This window comes from Tiliqua scincoides, chromosome 7 (assembly GCF_035046505.1).
Source record: "Tiliqua scincoides isolate rTilSci1 chromosome 7, rTilSci1.hap2, whole genome shotgun sequence".
Classification (NCBI taxonomy): domain Eukaryota; kingdom Metazoa; phylum Chordata; class Lepidosauria; order Squamata; family Scincidae; genus Tiliqua; species Tiliqua scincoides.
This window is the reverse complement of record NC_089827.1, coordinates 26,303,835-26,324,801: the sequence shown is the minus strand read 5'-3', so window position 1 is coordinate 26,324,801 and position 20,967 is coordinate 26,303,835. Positions and strand designations below refer to the sequence as shown.

At 43.1% G+C, this 20,967-nt stretch overlaps 1 protein-coding gene across 1 annotated transcript in view; it reads right to left on the bottom strand.

Annotated features, from left to right (window-relative positions):
* Window positions 1–1,010: 1,010 nt before the first annotated feature.
* The window catches only part of LHFPL3 (LHFPL tetraspan subfamily member 3), a 184,579-nt gene continuing 164,622 nt past the window's right edge, over window positions 1,011–20,967 (bottom strand). The window contains exons 2-3 of the mRNA XM_066633736.1: window positions 6,350–6,586; window positions 1,011–1,066 (exon numbers count right to left, since the gene is read on the bottom strand). Coding sequence (XP_066489833.1) covers window positions 1,011–1,066; window positions 6,350–6,586 — 293 coding nt within the window. The remainder of the gene's footprint in view (window positions 1,067–6,349; window positions 6,587–20,967) is intronic.

Sequence of the window (20,967 nt, the reverse complement as noted above, 5' to 3'; positions counted from 1 at the left end):
CTTTACTTTATTATGATACTTTATTTTAAACTTCAGAAAATATAAATCCTTCCCAAACAATAAAAGATTAAATAAATTGCTGTTCCACTCCATGTTTGTCTTTTAGAGATGGTGGGTATATCAAAGTGCACCTGGAATTACAGAACTTGTTTCCAGAGCAGTGTCATAGCTAGAGGAGGGTGCAAAGCACTCAGTTTTGCATGGAGCTTCACTGCAGGAATGTCTCTGTTTTGCTTTCCCTGCCTGGAATGGCTCTGAAGGGGCCTCCTGCATGCTGGAGTGAAGCTCCCTGCAAAACTTAGTGCTTTGCACCCCCTCTAGCTACACCACTGTTCCAGAGAGGCATTTCAGAACCCTAATTAGAAGTCTGAGTATTAGTGTCATTCAGTGACACCTTTAGAAAAACAGTCATGAAAGGGCAGAGCTCCAACAGAATGGTGAGAACTGTCCGTTTAGAAAAGAGAGGTGCCAAATGGTTGAGAGAAATCCTGAGAGTGAGGAACAGGTCTTGTTTCGTGCTTTACAGCTGTGCTCCTGTGCCTTTTCAGAATTACCTTTCAGCTTCTCATTCCTGAAATTAGAGCAATGGTTGAGAACCTGCTGAGAATTAATTGGCATGTGCCCTTTAGCTTTCCAGCAACAACACCACTGGCTAAAGAGCAAGTCTTGCCTCCTTGCTTGGCCACTGTTTTTCTCAAACCCCCCCCCCTTTCCTCCTGCTGTCTGCTTGTTGGTTGTTAGTTTTATTCAGTGTAGGGCAAAGATGACACATTACTGAGAGAAATAAATTTGCCCACTTCCCAGGATAGCTACCTTGTTATTTTCCCGAAGAAGGCTGACAGTCTTCTCAACTTAAGTTGGTGTCTCCAAGGCCTCTGTGACATGATTAGTTGCTCTAACTGCAGTAGGTCGAAGCACTAGAAGCTGTGTTAGTTTAAGGAATTGTGCAACTCCCATGACCACCAATTAGTCTACAGATCAGTGAAGTTTCAGGTAAAGATTATCTCGGTCTAAAGAAAATGCTCCTGCATAAAGTATATGTTGATGGACCACCTGGAGACAAGAACTTAAAGCAGTGGTTCCCAAACCTTTTAGCACAAAGTTCCAATTTTTAAAATGACACTCTATTGGGACCCACCTAGATTTATGAGAGTTTTTTTAAAGGTGATCTAGATAAGTGTAGAGCAGGTGGTAAAGAAAAATGGCTCTTCTGATGAGTGCTTCCCTCCCCCCCCCCCACTCCATCCATCAAACTATCCTCTGCACTTAGAGATATGTAGGAATATCTATATGCTCATTAATGCTATTTTTTTAAGTATCTGTACTAAATCTGCTTTAGTAACATACAGAGATTTCTTTTGTCCTTTCTTTGCATGTGTCTCTATATTGGATTTGAACCTCATAAATCCCTTAAAATACCTTTGGGGAATTCCAAAGCTCACTGTGAAAAGCCAACCTTGGAGCTTACAGAAGCTGTCCACACATTGAGACTGCGGGAACAGGTGGGAGAAGGAAACAGAAACACTGATTAAATACCACTGAACTCCAAAATTCCCTACCTGTTCCCAAAAAAGACAAGGCTGCACCTCTCAGTCTGAGGTATCCCAAAAAAACTGAGGCTGTAACACATGATATCACTCACACCCACATTTGTTCTTTCTAAGGGCACAATCCTGACTGCGCCTTGGGCTGATGCAAGTCTCTTGGGTTGGCCCAGGTGGGTTGCAAACATGCTGTAAAGCAAGCTTGCATCTCCTCAAGAGTTGGCTGGGCTGACACAGGGATGTATGCCGGACCGCGGAGGCTGAATCCAGGGAGGGTTGCACCAACCAAGCTCGGCAGACTAAGTCTGGGAGGATGGGGAGGAAGTGGGGAGGAGGTGGGAGGGAGGCGTTCCAGGGGAGGACGGGTGGAGGATGGTCCTGGGGGTTGGTGGGGAGCAGAAGGTGTGGCCGGGGCCCAGCTGTTATGCCGGATCCCAACCCCATTCGCTGAGCTGCATGGAATGGCTGCAAGCCACTCCGCTCTCCTTGGACTTGCGCCTCTTCCTGAGGTGGCGCAAGTCCAAGGAGACCCATTGGTTACCCGGGGGTAAGGGGAAGAGTTTCCTCTTGCCTCCAGCTGAGCCACTTCAGGCCCCAATCTTACGCTGGACTTTGCTACATCAGCTCTCAAGCCATGACCTGGCTATAGGGAAGGCTGCTAGTAAGTGTTTGGGGGCACTCTATCCTTTCAGACAACCTTGCAGTTCACAGGGAGTTCATGTGAGATACTTGTAAACCTTTGATATCCAGTTGGGTATGATACAAAACAAAAAAATCAATGGAAAACTTGACTCTGAGATATTCTTAGCCCCTCAGGATTAGACTATAAAAACCTGATACTTCTACTCCAGGGCTCATTCTCGACTGTCTCGTCACTTCTGAAGATTCTGTAGCCAAATTTAGAGCCTTCGTGAATAGACAGCAGTCTTCAAGTGCTTAATAACTCACAAAGTAGCGCTACCAGTAAGGAAGTGCCATAGTAAATAATGCTTTGCTTCCTGCAGCAACTCCTGCCTGATTAAGCCTCTATCTTAGTGATTAATAGATATTGTTTTAGCTGTGAATGATGAGTTCAAAGGAGTGACAACCTGTGGAACAACATCAGCATGAGTTTGTAAATACCTGAAGACTTGGGTGCCTCTTAAATTAAATAAGCAAGCTGCTCCATTCATTATGATTCAAATACAGGTACACACACACACACACACACACACACACACACACACACACACACTCAAGACTAAATAGCACAACCAAACACTATGCAGTCATTGCATGTTTAATAATAGGTGCTGCACTGGTGTCATTTTGAACAAACCATTCATGAAGTTTCATGCCTGGGCTGCAAAACATGTCAGTGGGCCACTTCTTACTGATAATGGTTAAGTCCAGGAAACGGTATCCTTCAGATTAAAATGTTATGCCCACACAGTTCAAATTCTGCATCAATTAATAGTGCAACCTGCAGAAAGTAATGATTCCTTTCCTAGGATCATGCTATACTTTAATCACCAGTGACTGCTACTTGGAAGTGAGTCACTCTCACTATATGGGAACTTTCATTCGCTGTTGCAGTAGTTCTCAAAATTTTTAGCACTGGGACCCACTTTTCAAAGTGACTTTTCTGTCAGGACCCCACCTAGCCTTAGAAGACTTTTTTAAAAAGTTCACTTTACCAGCTGCTCAAGCCTCTGTTTTTATCCTTTTTAGTATGGTGGGGGGGGGGGGGACACCACCTTCTGAAGCATTGGTTGAGCTACATGTTCACCAGATTGGGACCACCATTCTGGTCACCTTGTGTTCCCCTTTGCCTGGCCTTTGATAAGAGCTGAGGTGCATTCATCTACTTGCAAGTAAACGTGCACATGTGACTCAGTTTTGCTTCCCATAGGACTCAATATATTTTCCTTGTCAGCTATCAGCTTGTCAGTTTTGCGACCCACCAAAAATCAGGTTGTGACCCACTAGTGAGGCCCGACTCATAGTTTAGGAAGCAGCAACATTGGATTCTGTATTCATTTGTGGTCAGCACAGTGACACACTCACTGCTTTCTCTTCCATTACCTGATATTTTGACTCACTCTGTAAAATCCTCATCAATTTTCTTTCTTCTCCAAATGTTCATGATATGCTTAGGTGACCTCTTCATGTATCTGATGGAGGTGACTGTGGCCCACAAAAGCTTGTGCTACAATACATTTGTTGCTCTTTAAAGCACCACACAGATTTCGTTTTTCTACAACAGACTGATATGAGTGCCCTTTTGAAATTGATGCCTAGGAAGAGGTATTATGACATAGTTGTGAGTTGATAGAACCATACAGTGAAATCCTTTCATAAGGTAGGAGATCTCAAAGTAGTTGTTGAAAATAGAGACCAAGAATTGGTGGCCCCAGGCCAAATACAGCCCCCTGAAAAGCATTATCTAGCTTTTTAGAAACACAAAATTCAGTGCTCCTGCAGCTGACAACATAGAGGCAGGAGATGTATGGAATGGCAGAGGCTCTGAGACTTTGTCAGTGGGGAAATCCTGATCACCACACTCTGTCACAACTGTTACCTCTAAGCTGTGCAGCTAAAATTGGAACCCCACACAGCTTCCTGCAGCATGGCGATGACATCACTGGGCGCTCTGGAGCTTCCCTTGCACAAAAAAGGTAGGGCTCTGCACAGTCCCTGTATATTTTTCAGGGAATACAGTCTGTCTCCCTCTCAAAAAGGTGCTCCAGGACACCAGTTGCTAACTAATGCATGAACCCTCAAATGAGGCACCTCCAAGAGCAGTAGAAATTCATAAAGAAAATAAGTTCCTCCATTAAAATAAACTCCTGCCTCAGTTAAAAATTAATTTTTATTTATTGGATGTTTAACATATCTATTCTAGATCTGGAGTGAATACCAATATATTTAAATTTACAGAAAAACTAAAATTAATAAACGTAAGAATTATACCACTTACAGAATATAATACTGGGGCATCAGAAAGTCATTGAATAGGGCAGTGGTTCCCAAACTGAGGGTTGGGACCCACTGGTAGGTTGCGATCTGATTTTTGGTGAGTCACCAATAGGTGATGGAAAGATCAGATAACTAATTGCCCCAAGCTCTGTGGCTATTCAAAAATCAGATACTGTAGCTGCTAATTATTCTGTAAAGAGCTTAGCTCCTGCAGTTAGCAAACATGTATAAATTAATAATAATAATAATAATAATAATAATAATAATAATAATAATAATAATACAGGTATTTATATGCTGCCTTTCTTGGTCTTTATTCAATACTTTATACAAGGCGGTTTACATAGGCAGGCTATTTAAATCCCCGTAGTGATTTTTACAATTGAAAGAAGGTTCTATCTTTCAAGAACCACAACATTCAGATGTTTCTTTCTGATCTGGTTTCACATTCTGGCCTCCATCCTCCCATGCTCAGAGCAGATGGAATAACTCGGCTCAGCTTGCCAGCTGCTTCAAGGTCGCACGGTGCTGGTGGCCTCAAACTGGCGACCTTGTGGATGTTATCTTCAGGCAAATGGAGGCTCTACCCTCTAGACGGTCTTCTTCTGGTTATTATAAATAAATAAATTTCTTTCTAGTTCTCCTTTTCTAAAACTTTGGTAAACCTAAGCACATAGATGGCACATTTATTAGTGTGCAGTGGTATCATAGAGAGACTCCAATAAGTCAAAGTTGTGGAGCTCGTCTTTCAGGAATCAAGACCCAGGGCTGCATAGGCATTTACAAGTAATAACTAGAAACTTGAAATGAGTCTGCTTAGAAGACAACAGGAAACCAGTTTTTACAACCCTAGCCTAAAGCTTCACATAGCTGGTAACAGATGTTGGAACTAAACAGAACTCTGCAGAATCCTGAGGGAATGCTTTGGAGGGTATCCTGAGGTGGCGCAAGTCCAAGAAGAGCGGAGTGGCTTCAAGCCGCTCTGAACTCCCAGGGAATGGGGATTGGGATCCAGCATAACTGCAATGGGGCTTCTCACGTCTGTGCTGGCTATTTTGCTGATGCAGATAAGAGATCCTCCATGTCGGGCTTTTCAAGAAAGGATCTGACAGAGCAAGGCTCTGCTGGTCCCCCCCCCCCCCGGGCCGGTTCTTCTCCTCGGGTGGCTCCTCCGGAACACACACCCCCCCCCCGTCCTGAAAGCCTGCACCACAGTCCAGAGCTCTTAGTTTGCTCTGGGTGGTGTTCTTCTGGCACTGGCCCAGCACTGGCACTCTCTCCACCCACAGTATTGTTAACGTGCTTTATGGCATGTTTACGATAACTAGTGCTGGAGCTCAGTGCCGGCACGAAAAGCCACCATAAGATACTCTGCCCAAAACAACACAACAAAAGGATTAGAACTGTCTCTCTACAACACACTGGTTGTCTTCTCTCTAATCTACTGTATACTATACATGGCCACTTGGTTCTCTGACGCACAGTAACACTTCCTTAGGTAGCACACCACAGAAATTAAGTTTACATTGAAGGGTTTGTCAGCCAGGCAAAACAAGACAAATACTGAAGGGGATGAAGCTGTGAAAGCATACATAATGACAACTAGAGAAACTGAAGGGTGAAGCAGAAATACATCTTTGGTAAATTCAAAGATATGAAGAACAAGTTTTTTAGTACAAAAAAAGTGCATGATCCAAGAACTTTTTAAAAAGCATTTTTAAAAGGCATAGCGACTTTGAACTTGAGTGCAAGCCCTGGTTCTGGCGAACAAGAAAATGGAGGGGACCGTCTGAAATATTTTTCCTTGAGGCAGCTCAGAGTAACACAGTTCCCCAATGCAGTCCTACCTTTGCTTTCCAGCTTGAGTTCCTCTGCTAGTAAGCTGTCTTGTCTATTGCCAAGTACAAATGCCAGGAATGAGAGGATCAGGGCATCCAGGATTCCAATAATAGCCAGGATATATGCCCAACGGATTGAACAAGCCCCCAGTGTGTACTTGTCTGTCTTTTCACCACACATCCGTTTGACTTCTTTTGCATCCCAGCCATCGGGATAAATCATACAGCCCAGGACAAGGCAGGCAGCTAGGAAGAGGAAGAAAAAAAGAGAAAGAGAGTAATAGAACAATTGCATGCCATAACTGAATATTTTATTTTTTAATTCTTTCCATACATTGTTATTAACATATCTTCACTTTCTGATTCTGTACTTCATAAGCTGGTTATTTCGAAGACAAAATACATGACAAAGTTACTTCTAAAATGCAACGGCAAAATAGTGTGCAGAAACTAAAATTAACATTTTTGCCCAGCTGACAGATGCACACATTTGGTCCCTGTTGCATATATGCAACGTTGGGCAGAAATGGCTTAAGGTGCCACCTCTCAGTTTGAAGTCCTAGGAGTTTTTTTTAAAAAGGCAGAAAAAGAATTCCACCTTCAACAGTTCCTTTCACTTATTAATTTTCATAGAATGTTGCATAAAAGGTGGAAACAAAATAAATTGAAGAAACTGATAAATTCACTAACACCATAATGGAAATGGGTGTACTAGACATTAAAAGTTTTCCAAAATCCTCACGTAAACACTTGGGCAGAGAGAAAACTCAATTTGCATTAACTATGCCTGTCATCGATTGTGAAACATATCAAAGGAAACACACATTCCCACAGTCCACTCCTGATTCCTTAATCCCAGGCTAAAGTTTAAAAGCTGTCTAATGGTTCAATTAAATGATGAATTTGAATGTGTACTATCATGTTCTAAAGTTGCCTAAAGTCTCTCTGTACCTTGCTATCAATTCATGAGGTCCTTAATTCTTTCTTTCCCTTTGGCCACATATAGGCACCCAGTCAGCAATCTGAGAGCCAAACAGGCTTGTTTAGACAGACACTGATAGAGGTAATGACTGGTATTTCTGAAGTGCTAACAACTACAGGTCCAATCCTATCCACCTTTCAGGGGCTGATGCAGCCATGCCAAGGTGCCATGCATCCTGCATTGTGGAGGTAGACATGGAGGCCTCCTCAAAGGAAGGGTATATTGAGGCTGCATCAATGATAGAATTGGACCCTACAACTCTATGATGCCACGCATCATATGATGCCACATGCTTAATCCACATTTTTGCTTCTTGTATAGCCTATACAGGATTGTAAAATATTGGGATAAGGGAGCATAGCCACTTTCGTAGGCCTTATATCCAGCAAAAAGGGTTAAAGTTGAGATACTTCAACTCCTATATTTATTTTTCTGCTCAGTGATCTGGAGATTATTACAAATCCTAAATTAGGTTTTCTGAAGATTTGTCATAGTGAGAGTGAACACAGCAAAGGGTACATAAAACAAATTTTGATTTTAATTTGGCTTTGTTTGAAGGGTAAATAGATGTCAGCGCTCCTGAAAACTTCCAACAGTTAGGAAAAATTTAATGTTTATGTATAGCTACTTAATTAAAAGGCTTGAACAATACTGAAAGCTTGGAAGCAAGAATTACTTTGAAATCATACCCCAAAAGGCAGAAAGTAGTCTCCCTTGTTTAAAAATGATTTGCACAATAATTTTACACAGTCCTAAAAATGATCAAAAGTATGCCATATTCAGAATGCAATACTGGAGAAAGGAATTTCCTTCCATTTAATGCATTCTTTCAGGAGATTCTGTGGCAATTAGAATTTTTCACAGGGAGAAAAAAATTCAAGGTGCACATGTACACTCTTAAAAAAGATTACCCTGGCAAAGCTTTCACTTGGCATGCCTAGAAGCACAGATGCTTCTGTGAGAAGCAGTTCCATCAATGTCTCATTTATCACTTACAAGATCGCAAGATCTTTCAACCTGGTTGAAAGATCTTTCAAAGGATGGTTGCAAGATCTACCTTAACACCACCTTCCTTGAAGTTTGCATTTTGACACTATAATCCTTACAAAAGGACCTGGAATTTTGTGTATGTGTGTAATTAAAAAAAAAATTCATCTGTTTTTTGTCCCTCTACTGCAAGCCTTATTGCTTACCCATGGCCACCATGTCTTGTGAAACATGTGCAAAGGAGTAAATGTGTGCATAAGATATTAATATTTCTTTATTCCAGAAACTGCTGCCATATTTTTCTCAGTGGTACCCTTTTTTCCAGACTTCACATATGTGTTAAAATCAAAAACATAGCAACAGTGGCAGGAGGGAAGCAAGAAGAAGGGTAGAAGGGGCAGCATTGTCAATGTTAACAACTCCTGAGAATCTCCCAGAGACTCCAACCCTCCAACCCCTTCCACCCAGTGACCCAAACACAATGCTATCCCTGTACACTACTTGAATGGTAACTAAATCAACAAAGACAGAGTTTTCACCCAGTTGCAGAAATAAAGTTGCATTGTGAACTCAAATAGCAGTGTACAGAGAAGTGTTTCATTATTAATTCTTCCTCTGTAGACTCAATAGCTCTTCTGTGGCTCACAGTTTTTCTTTTCATTACCTATCAGTCAAGCTGACAGCACCCAAAGTCCATGTCACCCTGCTGATACTTCCTCAACCCTGGAGCAGCAGCTGAAGCACTGAAATTGCATATGCCCCCAGACTTGATTGGTATATCTTCTCTTGTCCTCAGTGCAGGATGCAAGCTATCACGTTCCTCTGGCTAGTACACATAGGTATTCTGCTGCATTATGATAAACATAACTTAGGCTTGCCTGAGATACAGTTTTGTCTTTGCTTAGCAGCTGTTTCTTAAACAAAGGGCTGCCTTAAGCAGACATAGGACTTACTTTAGGCCTTAAGCTGACAAAGCAGGTCAATCAGTTAAGACTGTAAGTCTGAGACTTCAGCTTCAGGGATGGAAGAAGCTAGGAATGGTGAAGATAACCCCAACATACAGTTATTTATGACAGTAGATGGCTTGTCACCCTAATGGAAATGTTCTCATATATCTTTCGTAATAATCTCCAAATGGAAAAAGTATAGCTCGGACGCCTAGCCATGACACACAAATGGCAAGGCTAAAGGGTTAAAATGACATTTCCCATATTTGCAAGATAAATCTGATGAATGCTGCAGGGGCACTGACAAATTTGCCCATTGCTACCTTCTGTCACTTCCTTGTTAGGCAGCACATGGGACTTCCGAAGGCAAGTCCCACAAATACTTGGCCTGCAACTATGCAAACACATCATAAAGCAAGGCTAGATGATGTTTACAATTATGATTTTTGAATCAAGGAAGAAGAGAGTGCTTCGTCTGAATCAAGGCTCATCAAAGGATAATCAATTTTCAGTGATGAGTTCAAGACTTGGAACACATAAAGTAGTACTAAAGCAGAGTATACCTTGGAACATGTGCAGAACACACATTAACACTTATTATTTTTAAAGTACCCAGAGCAACCACAAACTATACAAAGTGTATTAAAAAGACAAAAGAACCCAGTTTTCAAGCTCATCTGGCTCAGGATTCTCCACAAGGCCAACTGAGGTGGTCACCTCACATGGCTGATTGAATGGTGGGGCTTGCATCTCCACCATCCCACCTCCACTGCTGCTCCTACTTCTTTGATTTCTAAAGGAAGACGGGAATGAAATAGATGAAAACATGTGGGGGAGAGAAAGTGATGGGCTAGAGCAGTGGTCTTCAACATTTTTCATGCCTTCTACTTCAACTATTCAACCTTCAACTATTTTTCATAAATAGGATAAATAAAATAAACCACTGATCCTGCTCCCCTCCTGGGACACAATCTGCCCACCTCCACCCCCCTCAAGCTGATGGCTAGCCCCACCTGCTGTATTTGGGCTGCAATATGGACAGGCCTGTTCGCTCAGCTTCGCCAGGGAGCTGGGAGCCTGGTGAGGACACCATGGAAATGCTGGGTCAGGCAGCACGCCAGGGTAAGACCAGGCAAGCCCAAACAAAGTTGAAGGACACTGAGTGCTAGTGGCGGCACCAGCAGGCTCAAACTGTGCACACTTGCTCCATAGGCCCATTGGACTGGGGAAAGGTGTACTAACTTTACTTTTGACTCCCAGACTATTACTTCCCAGACTGTGACACCACACATGAGGCTTCACAACCCCATTAGGGTCCTAACCCCAAGTTTGAAAACTGGGCTAGAGTATCTCCAATGCTCTAGCCCAGGGGTGTCCGAAGGTTTTGGCAGGAGGGCCACATCGTCTCTCTGATACTGTGTCATGGGCCAGGGAAAAAAGAATTAATTTACATTTAAAATTTGAATAAATTTACATAAGTTTATATAAATGAATATATTAAAGGTGAACTTATATGAATGAATGAAGGTCTTGCAAAAGCTCAAGGCCTATAAAAGGCCTTGCACAAAGCAAGGCTGGCCTTTCCTTTGCTGCCGCTACTGCATCACAGACATGAAACAACAAGCAGTGGAGGGAGCCCACATCCCACAGCTCATGCAAGAGGTCAAACAGTCACCCTCATGCTGAGAGCAGTTGCTTCGGGCCAGTGTGGGCTCCAACAAATCTCCGGAGGGCCAGAGGCTCATTGGAGACTAGGGGCTCCCTGAGGGCCGCATTGAGAGGCCTTGGGGGCCGCAAGTGGCCCCAGGGCCGGGATTTGGGCACCCCTATAGCCCACCACTCCCCCTCTCAATTCCTCTTTTGCTCCATTCCTCTTTTCCTTTTCAAATCCAGAAAGTGCAATGAAGAGCATCAGCAGAGATGTAAAGGGGGTGCCATTTGGTATGATCCCTCAGGCACATCTGGAAGTGCCAAAGGGAGTTTCCAGTCTGAAAAAAAAACGAGGAAAACAGTAAATTGGGTAAGTAGAGTGAAAACAAAGGGGAAACAACTAATGGAAAGAAAAGAAAATCATTCATTCAGAAAACGTACACCTGAACAGGTTTGCTTTTATTTCTGAAATGAGAGCAGATGTCTGGAGGCAAGAAATTCCAGTGGTAGGATGCTACCAAAGCAAAAGAAACAAGATTAGCAATTAATGAGGAAAATTTTAGGCTTAAAAAGAACACTCAAAGAGAATAGCAGATGGAAAGGAGTATAAAGAGAAAGAAAACCATAGAGTAATAGCTGAAGACCCCTCTCCCCCCCCACAAAAGACACCATTCAGGATTAGGAAGTAATGCATCTCATTTTAGAAATGACTAAGGATTGATACAGAGGCAAATCAGTTTTTGAAAGTGCAGGAGTCAGACTGGTACTAGTTAGATAGGGACGTTGTGCTGGGGTTGTTTAGAAATCGCATGAAGCTGAGAATTCTCAGAGCAAATGAAATATGAGAAGTTTCACTAACCAGATGCTCATGTCCATCCATTCCTACCTTTGCCTTTCTCTTCCCCTCCCCTTGACATTAGATTGCACGCAGGTGAGGGCAGGGGTCTCTCATTTAACTGGAAAGCATCATCCACAGTGGTGATGTAAGAACAACATTCGAGAACATTAGAAGAACATTGTCACATCCACTGTGACAAGATGAGCTCCGTGCACTGAGTCAACCTGAAAAGTAGGTGAGTTGTGAGTTGTTTGCAAAGTAGGTGAGTTGTGAGGAGTTGTGAGGCCTGCTCCACTGTCCCTGTCCCATCTTTGGGCCTATACCTAACCTCCCCGCCCTTTCCCTCACCCAGAAACACCTTCTCCCTGCCTCCATCCTCCTGGCACCATCCACATCTCTCCACCATCCTGTGCAAGACCTAACTGCCCCAGTGGCTGGCGGACAGGGTGCAGTACCTGTGGGACAGTGCAGACCCTCCTGCCAACGCAGCTTACTCACAGGCTGTTGGAAAGCACTTTATGGTGCTTTTACGATACCCATTGCTGGCACTGAGACGGCAGCACCTGCACACTCTTTCAACAGGATTGGGCTGTTAGTGTTTCAAGCATCAGTATTACTGTTTATATAGTTCAAGAAAGCCACGAGCCAGTGAGTGCTGTGTTTGCAACAGATCAAAGTCATGGTGCTGATTTCAATATCTCCAGACATCTTCAAGCTATCTGGTTTCCTACAAGCTTTGGGCTCAATCTTGATTGCTCAATGGAGTGTGGCACTCAGAGATACTCTACTGGAGGCCAGTGTAGCCTTCCCCTCCCCCAATAAGTGACAAAGATGCCCACTTGCTGCTGTACACTCACATTCTACTTTTGCTTTTCTTGAGCCCATCTGCCAGAGAATGGGCAGGAACTAGTTGCTGAATGATATAGGGCACAATCCTATAGGTGTTTACTCAGGAGCAAGTCCCATTGTGTTCAATGGGGTTTACTTCCAGGAAAGTGTGTATAGGATTGTAGCCTTAGTAGCACAGGGCCTCCCTTGAACACTCTGGTCACAGAATACACCAAGGACAACATCGGCCAGGCTCCAAGGTAGCAAGCTGAGGAGAGGAGGGCTATATTGGCCTATAACAGAACTCCACTCCCTACACACTCAGTAAACTGGATTGTGCCTGCTGTTGGAAAACTCTTCAAAAATATCATGTCATCCAAATAAGGCATACCCATTTGTTGGCGGGGGTCCCAGTTTAAAGCACTGTTTCATCTCCCATCTTCTGGAGTATCACTCTTTCTGGCACAAGGAGCTGCCATTCAAAGGGAACACTGACAAGTACACAGCCCCCCCCCCAAAATGTGGCTAAACATGGGCTTCTCTAGATAGGAGAGCAAGTTGCTACTTCCGTGTTACTTGCTCAGGATAAATATTTATTTTGTCATTGTAGCAGCTACCTACTAACAAGCTGATCATCTTCAATGCCAGCATGCATTGGTTCTACCCTGCAAAATTAGCCTGGGGAGTCCCTCCTTACGTTGGACTAATTAGTTTCAGGACATGCAGGAGAACTTTTTGAAAATGAATTAATTTGACAGCGTCACTTGTTTGCACTCTTCCTGCAAGCAATTGTGCTGGGGGCCAGAATGCGGAAAGGCCAGAAAGATGTGGAGGGATAGCCTGAAAAGGCAAGAAGGAAGAAACTCAAGGGACCCAGTCTTGGTTGCACTACCAACACAAAGCGGTTTGATAATCAACTCCTTTTTAAAGCATACGTTTAATGAAGTAAGCACTGTAAATTTTTTTGTATGTATAGAGCTACAATAAATAACAAAGATGAAGAAGAAATCTATGATACAGTGAGCAAAGCCGGCTTCTGACAGTGGGCAGGTAGCTTGTGTGTCACAGAGCAATAGATTTTGGCAGCATACTTCACAATGCACTGGAGGGGCACACATTTGTCTTCCTGTCTGTGCTGCCTGTCATGTGCTGTTCTTTATTTATCTCATCTCCAGCTCTTCCTGATCTTTTTAACAGTTCCATTAAGTGAAAAAGAAGAGGAATGGACAATAGGCCCTTGAGGTTCCTCGGCAGTATCACTTCTTTCACACTGACATTCAGCAGTGACATTTCGCTGCCTTTCAAGAGCAGATGACTCGCTGAACCCAGCGGCAGCCAGAGTATCACAGACAGTCATGCCCCTCTAACCGAGTATCCAAGATATGAATAATGACAATAATAATGGCACAAAAGCTGAAGGAAGGGAGCAACTGTCAGAACCCTTTCCTGCCCACTTGAAAGAGATGGCAGGCCGCTGCACTGGAGCAATTTTGAGGCAGAAGTCACCACAAGGGAGTAGATTTTCCCTCTCAGTAACCTGCATTCCTGTCCTTTTCAATTGGGCTGGTGATATCGGTGAGGGAGGCAGCCACATGATACCCATATGGTCAAAACAGCCATACTTTGTTCTCTGTGCTGATCGTTTCAACACTGCCATCAATTTAATACAGTGCTTTCCACAGTAATGTAAGCAAAAAGGTTCAGAATCCTATGCCAGGGAGCTGGAAAGATAACAGATAGAGTGTGCTAGGGAGGGGGAGAGACAAGGTTGGCCAGCAACAGAGCAGAGGGAGGAAGAGGAGAGACAGTAGGACCTAGAGATGAATGTGAGCAAATGCAGCCTTGTACATTTAAGCAATTTACAGACAAGGTCTAAGGGAGCAAGATTCAGTGTATACATTCAGCATAGGGCCGGTTTCTATAGTCAATAGACGCAAGCAGAAAAGTTTTTCCTGTACTACTGACGAGAGAAGGAATCACATGGGTGATCCAAAATCTCCTGGCACCTAAAACAGGGTTTCAAATGGCAAGTCCTCAACACCTCTCCCTTCACAGTGGTAGGATGGTTCTCTTATATCCTGTCAGCCTGTGGACAAATTGCTGCTGCCACTCCTCCCCCCATGTTGATTTGAAAAGGAAGAGTAGGGAACAGGCAAGGAAAACACTAAAAGCAGAAGACATCAAGTCATAAAACTTACACTGCATCAAAAGGAAAATCAAACACAGCAGCAGAAGAGAAAGAGTTCATCACCCCTCAATGGTCATACTGAACAGAAACCTCTTCATGACCTCTGAAAACATTATGTGATGGGGGAACAGGTGTGCCTCCATGAAGAGAGCATTTCACAGAGGTGGCACAACTATGGACAGTGTCCTGGTCCTTATGGACATCTGCTATAGGTGTCTAGAGTAGAGCCTCAGATGTGGAAAAGAGCTCAAGAGGGAACATATAGGGGAAAAGGGTCATTAAGGTATTCAAGCTCCAAGCTGTTCCCAAATTAAACACCAGTGATTTCAAATTTTAATGGGGTGACGTGATCTAATCTCCACAGTAAATGGTCTGACAGTGGACTTTTGTGCAAGCTGAACATAAGCGTAGCCTCATGCAGAGTGCATTCCAGTAATCAAATCCAAGTTACTACTAGAGCTTGAGTAACTGTGACCAGGTCTGCTTTCTCCAGGAGAGGGTAGAGCTCATGCACCAGCTAAGGGGCAGAAGGCACTTCTAGTTACCACTATCACCTGAACATTGCAAAGCAGTGCCAGATCAAGTAGAACCACCAAGCTGTAGAGGGAATGCAACCACAGACTTGAATCCCTGATCTCAGATCAAATGAACTTGTAAGCAACTGCACTGGTTGTAATGTACTGGATCATAACGGTGGTCTCCAATCCATTTTATCTGAAGTCTCAGTTTATTCACTGACGTTTAGTCTTGCACAGCTCCTAAACTGTATGTTTTCAGGCACAATTCAAAGTGCTGGTGAGGGCCTTTAAACTCTTTAATTGTTTGGGATACATACTTGAAGGACCATTTCCCTCCATACAAATCTGCCTGCTCTATGAGGCTGTTGAGAGAAGTTCTGTTGCAGGTGCCACCATTGTTAGGAGAAAAAAAAGTTGCTTTTTTCCCTCCAGAGGATATTCTCTGTTGTGATGACCAGCCTGTGAAATTTTCTCCCACTGGAGATAAGGACTACCCTGGGTGTGCTGATGTTTCAAAAGGGGTTAAGACTTTTATTCCACTGGGCCCCTGGTTGATTTGTTTCTGTTCTGAGGTTTTTGTCTCTCTTTGTTGTTATTAGTTGCTTTGTTGCTCTGTTTTTGTTTTTCAGTTTAATTTGATAAGAAGCTTTATTGAGCTGCCTCAAATTAATTGTTGTGAACCTCCTTGAGGTTAACTGTTGAATTAAGAAAGATGGTACATAAGTATTTTAAAATACAATAAAACTCCAATTTTGTCAACCTAATCTGAAGTGACAAATCTCTTTATAGAATTTGTTTTTACTCTCAGCAATAAATGTTTCTACCTGGCATCTATTTTCTAACTCTGATCCTGTAGGAAATGAAATTGTTTCATTTTTCCCCAATTCCTGTTTCCTTTTCTTTGTCAATCTTGTCAAACCCCCATACTTTCTACGTAAAAAAAAAAACCACACACAAAGATACATCCCTACTTGCAATTTCAATTTGCTCCCAATTCACTATTTGTATCTTCCGCTGTCTGAGTTGCTACAGCTCTCCACACTACATTTTTCTCATAGTGTTTCTCTGGTAAGGATCGGAGTGTGCTTTGACTCTTTGGGACTTTTGCCAATATTTTTTAACATTGTTGAGCATTCAGACATAGGACACACACTCCTAAAGTCTGCTATCCACCAAGGCTGAACCGTCCATGAGATGTGGTAAAGTAATCACCTGGGACATTAGATTGTTCTGGGTGCAAAATCCACTGCCAGGATACTGCACCATCATAGCCCAGCTCACCAGGTCTACCAAGTCTCCTGGTCAGCATTGCTGCTCCTAAACGCTGCTCTGCCTCCACCATTGCCCAGAGTACCTTCCCTGGCCCCTGCATATGCACACTGCTGCTGGACCCAGATTCCACTTGTCAACATTTTTGAGAAGCCAGCTGAGCAACAGCAGGCTGATAGCATGAAGGTAAGATGTGAGCTCCCCCCTTCCCCGCTCTCTTAAACTCATCGACTAGTGTGGTATTGCTGCTATCCTTCTCCATCCTCCTCTCTTAGTCAGCCTCACCTCTCTTCTCTGGGGCCAGTACTGACCTGGATTCTCTATAGAGTCTCCAAAAACCATACCCAAAAGCTAGCCACCCAATGCACCTGCCAGCCAGCTTTCTAAGGGCACAATCCTAACCCACTTTCCAGCACTGACATAAGGACGATGCAGCTTCAAGCTAAGAGGACAAACATTCCCTTCCTTTGAGGAGGCCTCAACTTTGATTTGCCCTTTGATTGCCCCCCAACTGCAGGATGCAGCACAAGCCCCATTAGCACAGCTATCCCAAGTGCTGGAAAGTTGGTTAGGATTTGGGCCTAAAACACTTTTCACTTCAACTCACTGGTGTCACTCAAGATGGAGAAGCAGCTGCAGACATTCCAGGGAACTTCTACTCTCTTGGAAACAAGCTGTCAGTTACGTTGGAGGATGCAAGACCCTTATAGCAAGCAAAGCACACACATTACTACTGACACCACCCATCAGTTATCCAACTAACACCAAACAAAAGAGAAAATGCACTCCCACTTTTACCTAAGAGCTGTCTTTGGAGGATCAAACCCCGTCCATTTCAGAGCAACATCCAAAAGCACCAGTTTGATGCCTGGTGAAGACATTGACATGGTGGCTTTCCTCTGTCCACAGCTTCTGCTAATTGAGGTATACTGTCTCTGTATGTGCAAGTTTCATTCTTGGCTATCCTGGTTAAAAACTATAATTATAACCATCCATTAATGTGTGTAAAACACTTTCAAATCATGAAAGGGAAGCTAGTAGCTTATCACCACATCCTACAGACTTCACAAGACTCTGCCTTTTCCCCTAAACTGAAACATTTCAGACTTTCCTTATAGCAATAATAATATTTAACATTTACACACTTTGGGATATATAAAGCATTTCACATGTATTATAGTGATTTAATCCTTAAAGAAACCAACCCTGTAAGTATTATGATTCCTACATTGCACATGAAAGGTCTGAGGCTGAGAAGAAGGGGGATGCCTAAGGCAACCCAGTGAGTTCATCACAGAGGCAAGATTCAAAATGAGGAAGTTCTGATTCACAGCTCAGTTTCTTAGGCTGCAATCCTATATACACACTTTCCTGGAAGTAAGTTCCACTGACATCATTACTTTTGAGTAGACATGCCGATAATTGCATTATTAGTTTTGTGGCACCAGCTCTGGCAAGGGTAAGTGCTCCAGCCCAGCTACCTTTCTGGAAACTTTCCAGGTCTGGTGTTGTTACTCTTGTCCAGGTTTCATTAACATTACTACTGGAGGCACACATTGTTTCTTCCACATGTCATTAGAGCATTTTCCTGCCACTCATTTCAGCTTTGTAACTTATCCAACTTCATTTTAAGGTGATGTTCAGTTTCCTTTCTAATGTCATGGAGTGGATAGCAATAGCTTAAAACAAGTGTAGAAAAACAGAAAAGTGGGCTTTTAAATATTCCAAATATAAAAGGCACAAGCAATAGTGTAGCTAATGATCATGTAGCCCAGTGCCAAGCTCAAAATGCTGCCCTGGAAGTGATATCACAACCAGAAGTGACATCACACCCAGGCTTTTTTAAAAAGTGCATTCTGCATTAAATTACCTTTCCAATGATATATGACATGATGGTATTATTCATACATACCAAGATTTTCACAATTTTGGTCACTAGTGTCAAGCTCAGCTTGTTGCCCCCCTAAAGCTTGATGCCCAGTGCAACTGCTACCCCCTGCACCCCCTTAGCTATGCCACTGAGCACAAGGGAGAATTTCAACAGGTGGTGCATCTTCTGTCACACATATAGGACACTGCTCAGTCCTATATATCAGTGGTTCTCAAACGTCCTGGGAGTAAATCTGTCAAGGAAAGTTTTTGGGGGGGAGGATGCAAAGGGGGCACGTTGCTATAGGGGGTGAAAGGGGGTGCTTTAACATTATGATGGCCAGTGCAAGCTGCAGGAGGTGCAGGGAACCCTGCACAGCCCTCTGCAAGGCTCCCCAAGTCTTAGATTGTGGAGGAAAAGCATTTGCAAACCACTTTCAGTTTGAGATTGCAACCAGGAAGTGGTATGCAATTGCTTTTTCTCAACAGTTTAAGACGGGGAGCCCTGCAGAGGGCTGCGCGGGGTTCCCCACACTTCCTGCAGCTTGTGCTGGCCATATGCAAGTAAAAGCACCCCTCCTTCGCCCTCTTTAGCAACATGATCCTGGAGATTGCATCACTGCCTCTCTCCTGCCCCTTAAAGGGAAAGAGGAACCTTTACACAAGCTGGTGGGTTGGGACCCACCACTTTGAGTACCACTGCTATATACCCAGTAGTAAATCTGGGTAACAAGTTCTGCCATGCATGCATACCATCTTGTTATACTGCATGTATAGACCAGGCCTCAGGTATTTCAAATGGGAATTAGACAATCTCATGATGAAGGATAGAACTATCAGTCTTGACTGCTAAGTGCAACCACCATGTTCTCACAACATACTCTGAACACTAGTTGCTGGAGGACACACAATACAAGAGGGTAGTTACCCTCATACCTTATTCATGTGCTTCCCAAAACTACTTGACTAGTCACTGTTGGTAACAGAATGTTGGACTAGCTGTACTCTTGGCCTGATCTGGCAGGGCTATTATATTCTTGGACTGGGTTCTGGCACTGAAAATGAGTTGTACTTTAATGGAAGTATTGAGGTTATTTCCTCTTGGATGTCAAACTCTGCCTGTCAGTGAGAACAAGCCTTAGGTGATTTCACTCAATTACCTACTTCTATCCCAGAGGAGAATCTGACTGTATAGCAGAAAAAATTAACCAGAATTTTCCTTCACACAGATTTTACACCAGGCTAACATCAGCAATTCCAGAGGAATTGCTCCTGAATTGGTTATACAAAGAAAATTGAGTCCATTAGAGGAAGCTGCTCTGTCTGATGAGCACAAAATTCACTTGTAGCCTCACTGGAATGTCATGCCAAAACGATTTAATTTTTTAAGAGACACCTTTATTTCAGTCTGCAATGCAAAGCAGGCTTCAGCTGTTACTCTGGTAACTGGAACAGGAACAATTTTTTATCTGTGGAGCCTGGGTTAACAAAGCACCACACGCACACTCAAAACAAAGCTTATCAAAAGTTTGATTTGGTAATATTGTGGTAAGTAAGTGGTAAGATTTATCATCAGTACAGTTTAAACGGTTATGTAGATAAAAATGTGATTTTTGGCAAAACAGACCTTTGAACCCTCAAAGCTGCACACACAGATACAAAGATAATTAAAGCAATCCTGATGCAATGCATGCCTATATAAATTTTAGCCACCAGAGACCATATTTCACTGAATGACCTCCTTGTGCTTCAGTAAATTTAGATGGAACATGAGAACGTAAAGTTGAATTATATGAGATGTAAAATGGTGTTATGGAGCAGACACAGCTTAGAAAGTTCATGAAAGAAAAAACTATATTGTGTAAATTACAGTAATGGGCAAGCTCATCAAAACACAGAAGGGTGGTGGTGGTTCTTTTTATATGCTCTGTTGAACATTATTGAGGTACATATTTCGAGGTTTGTACAAACTGAATTACTTCCTAGCATGGATCTGCTAGAATAAATTGAAGAAGCCGACTTAGATAAAGGGGAAATAGATGATCCTGATACTTAGAGGTTATTGCAATGATTTTCAACCACTGTACCACAGCAGGCGGGCTGCAAAAATTTGGGAGAGGGTCATTATTAGGAGGGCCGTTGGAGGATGTGAGCCCCCACTGGCAGTGCGGTGTGCCTTGCCAATTATCAAAAATTTCATGGTGTGCCTTGACAATTTTAGTGCTTTGTCAGTGTGCCATGACATGAAAAAGGTCAAAAATGGCTGGGTTATTGGATTTAGTTCTTGAATGAAAATACAAAAACGTGATTTTTGACTGTACTGACTATCCAGAGCTGGTGTCAGAGTTAGGCCAGGTTAGGCATTAGTCAAGAGCTCTCGAGCTCCCCAGGTACCTGTGAAGTCCCATCTTTACATGGTAGCAGTGGAGTGATGTGCTTAGCAAAGCACCTCACTCCATTACTGCCTCCTTCGAGGCTCCTTGTTCGCTAGGGACCTTCCAAAAGGGATGGGGGAAGGAGGCAGGACTAGTATGAGCCTTACACTGGTCTT